General features: G+C 35.3%; 1 protein-coding gene across 1 annotated transcript; it reads right to left on the reverse strand.

Moving 5' to 3' along the window:
• Positions 1-328: 328 nt before the first annotated feature.
• LOC131597469 (uncharacterized) lies at positions 329-1,306 on the reverse strand. The gene is made up of 4 exons (XM_058870166.1): positions 1,080-1,306; positions 843-928; positions 546-773; positions 329-453 (listed from the first exon to the last, which is right to left on the reverse strand). Exons 1-4 carry the CDS (start codon positions 1,304-1,306, stop codon positions 329-331), a joined length of 666 nt encoding a protein of 221 aa, XP_058726149.1.
• Positions 1,307-2,965: the final 1,659 nt, after the last annotated feature.

Consider the following 2,965-nt stretch of genomic DNA (forward strand, 5'->3'; position numbering starts at 1 on the left):
TAATAGTGACCATACCTCATCCTAAAAGCAGTCTTCTGAATATCTTTATCCTGCACACAAATATGATAATAACTAGACCTCAAATCAATCTTACTAAACACACATGCACCAAACAACTTATGCATCGAATCATCAATTCTCAATAGATACTTGTTCTTAATCGTCACCTTGTTCAGTTGTGTATATCCATACAAAGTCTCATAGTACCCTCATTCTTCTTAACCAACAAAATAGGTGCACCCAACGGTGAAACACTTGGACATATAAAACTCTTCTCGAGCAAATCTTCATGTTGACTCTTCAACTCTTTCAACTCAGATCCCGGTATCTAATATGGATCTATCGATACAGGACTCATTCTGGGATCTAAGTCGGTCATAAACTCCACCTCATGTTTTGACAGTAAATCACTTACATCTTCAGGAAATACCTCCGAAAAATCAAGAACTATTGCTAATTTATGAATCGTTCAGTTCTCACAAATAGCCAAAGTTGCCAACAACATAAACAACACACCACCATCTTGCACAAATTTATCCACTTACTTGGCAGACAAAAAAAATCTTCCTCAACACCAATTCCAGGAAAGATAATCGTCTTGTCAAAACTATTGATATAAAAACGATTATATTCCAACCAATTCATCCTGAGAAAAACGTCAAGTTTATCTAACGGAAGACACGCTAGATCAATTCTAAAATATCTACCAAAAATACTCAACGAACAATTTAAACAAACAAATGAAGTAGTCATAGAACTCATAGCATGAGTATCTATAACCATACATCCATGTATATCAAACAACACAAGATTCAAAGGTGTGCCATTAATAAAGCATGTACCTCGAATAAGCCTATCATCAGTAGCAGTCTCAGAACCAGAAAACAACACCTCCCCTTTCGCTTGCTTATTCTTTGTCTTGTCACTCCTAGTATAAATGTGTCGTTGCTCACCACAGTTATAATAAGTCACATTCAAACCAAATCTACACTCATTAGCCTTGTGACGTGTTTGCCACACTTGAAACATTTGAGCTAACACTTGTACACTCATAAATATAGTGACTTTCAACACCATACCAATAACATCTAATCAAAGTGGGAGCTCCTCCCCCATTTGACTTCTTGTCACAACCTACTTTCTCTTTCCTCTTGTCACCATAAGGCTTCCCGCAGAATTTCCCTTTTCCATTCTTATCACTTAAGGACTTGTAGTGAGAAGCACTCTCCCTACTATCCACATCAAAAATCCTACTCTTGTTAACCAACTCAGCAAAACGCGTAATTTGTTGGTAACCAATAGCCATCTTAATATCATGCCTCAAAATATTCAAAAACTTCAAACACTTAGACCTCCATGTGCTTGTGATGATGAAAACTTGGATACAATTTGGTTTCACTTGTGAAGATGCAACATTTGATAACTTAAAGTCAAGAAAGTATAACAAGCGGCCTAAGATGCAAGAACACAACTTAGGGTTTGATGAACACTCCAAATATCATCTGATGATGGCATTTAATTTGAATATATCTCAATCCTCGTCTCCAAGTAAATTCAAGAAAGTGCTTATATGATTTAATTACTTAAGAAGTCTTAAAGCTTCAAAGTGTAAAGAGAGGGACTGTGAAAGTTCGCTCACTCGTGTCTGAGTGAGTTTTTCTTTATAAAAACAGAAGGGCATTCTTGTAAAATTATTTGGAAAAATAACACACACAAACACATACATACTAAAACATGTTTTTAAGCATCCATTTCTCAAATAAAACATCCCAAAAACATTTTAAAATCGTGCTAGATGGATCAGGAACTTTCAGAATAATTTAGAATAAGTTTTTGAACTGTCCAATCGATTGGGTCAATGAAAACATTATCCATTAACGATTTTGAAAATATGTTAATGAAGGTCAACTTATGTGTATCCATTATTTCCATTTGGATCCTTTCTAAACGGTTATTAAAGGCTCCCAGTCAATTTTGTTTAGGAGACAAACGATTAGAACTTTTATTTTGGCCCACAAATCTTTTCTTTCTTGTACCAACCTCTAGCCTATAAATAGAGGCATCTCATTTCACATTTTTAAATCTAGAAAGGTGAGCCTTCTATCTCATTCCTCACACTGTCTCTAAAATATTTTCTTCTTTCTCTCAATTCAATTTAGTCGTAGTGCTCCGAGAAAGTTACTGTATTTAATTGAGGTCGTTTGTATTATAGAAAAGGGTGTTATTGTAAATTCACTAAGGAGTCTTTTTCTCTTGGTTGAATAATTTATCCTTCATGAAGTGCTTGTTTAGGTTCAATCCTAAACCTGGTAAAAAAATCTTTTTTAGGGATTTAGCTTCTTAAGTCGTTGTTTCGATTCGTAAACTCAGTCAGTGTAAAAGCTTACTTCGGTTCGAGATCAACCCTGTTTAAAATCTCATCTTGGTTTGAGATCATCCCGGTTTAAAATCTCATATTTTGAGATCAACCCTGTTTAAAATCCCACTACGGTTCATGCTCAGCCTGTTCGAAACCTCAATCCGATTCGATAGCAGCCCAATATACAATATCAAATTGTTTCTTGGTCAGCTTGTGCAAAACCCTAATTCGGTTTGGAGAATAGCCTATTCAAAACTTCGGTTTGGTTTGAGATAAGTCAGTACAAAAGCTAAGTTTAGTTTGGAGAGTACCCATTTCAAATTTGTATGGCAAAATACTCTTTTTGGTCCCTTATGTTAACCTCGGGGTTCATTTTGGTCCCTTAACTTCAAAAAGTGTCATATTGGTCCCTTAACTCTTCAAAAGGTGTCATTTAAGTCCTTTTTGAACTTAAAAACTCAAAAATCGGTTGCTAAATCCGTTGCTAATATGACAAAAAGGACTAAAATGACACCTTTTGAAGAGTTAAGGGACCAATATGACACTTTTTGAAGTTAAGGGACCAAAATGTACATCGAGGTTAACATGAGGGACCAAAAAAGGTAT

The sequence above is a fragment of the Vicia villosa genome, linkage group LG4 (assembly GCF_029867415.1).
Source record: "Vicia villosa cultivar HV-30 ecotype Madison, WI linkage group LG4, Vvil1.0, whole genome shotgun sequence".
NCBI lineage: Eukaryota > Viridiplantae > Streptophyta > Magnoliopsida > Fabales > Fabaceae > Vicia > Vicia villosa.

Bases quoted from the DNA above. Each gene is read 5' to 3' on its own strand.
- LOC131597469 (XM_058870166.1), bottom strand. From the start codon at position 1,306: ATGGCTATTGGTTACCAACAAATTACGCGTTTTGCTGAGTTGGTTAAC. The intron at 929-1,079 runs GTATGGTGTTGA...CATTTATACTAG, and splicing joins ACTTTGATTAGATGTTATTG to GAGTGACAAGACAAAGAATA. The intron at 454-545 runs GTAAGTGGATAA...TTCATAAATTAG, and splicing joins AGATTTTTTTTGTCTGCCAA to CAATAGTTCTTGATTTTTCG.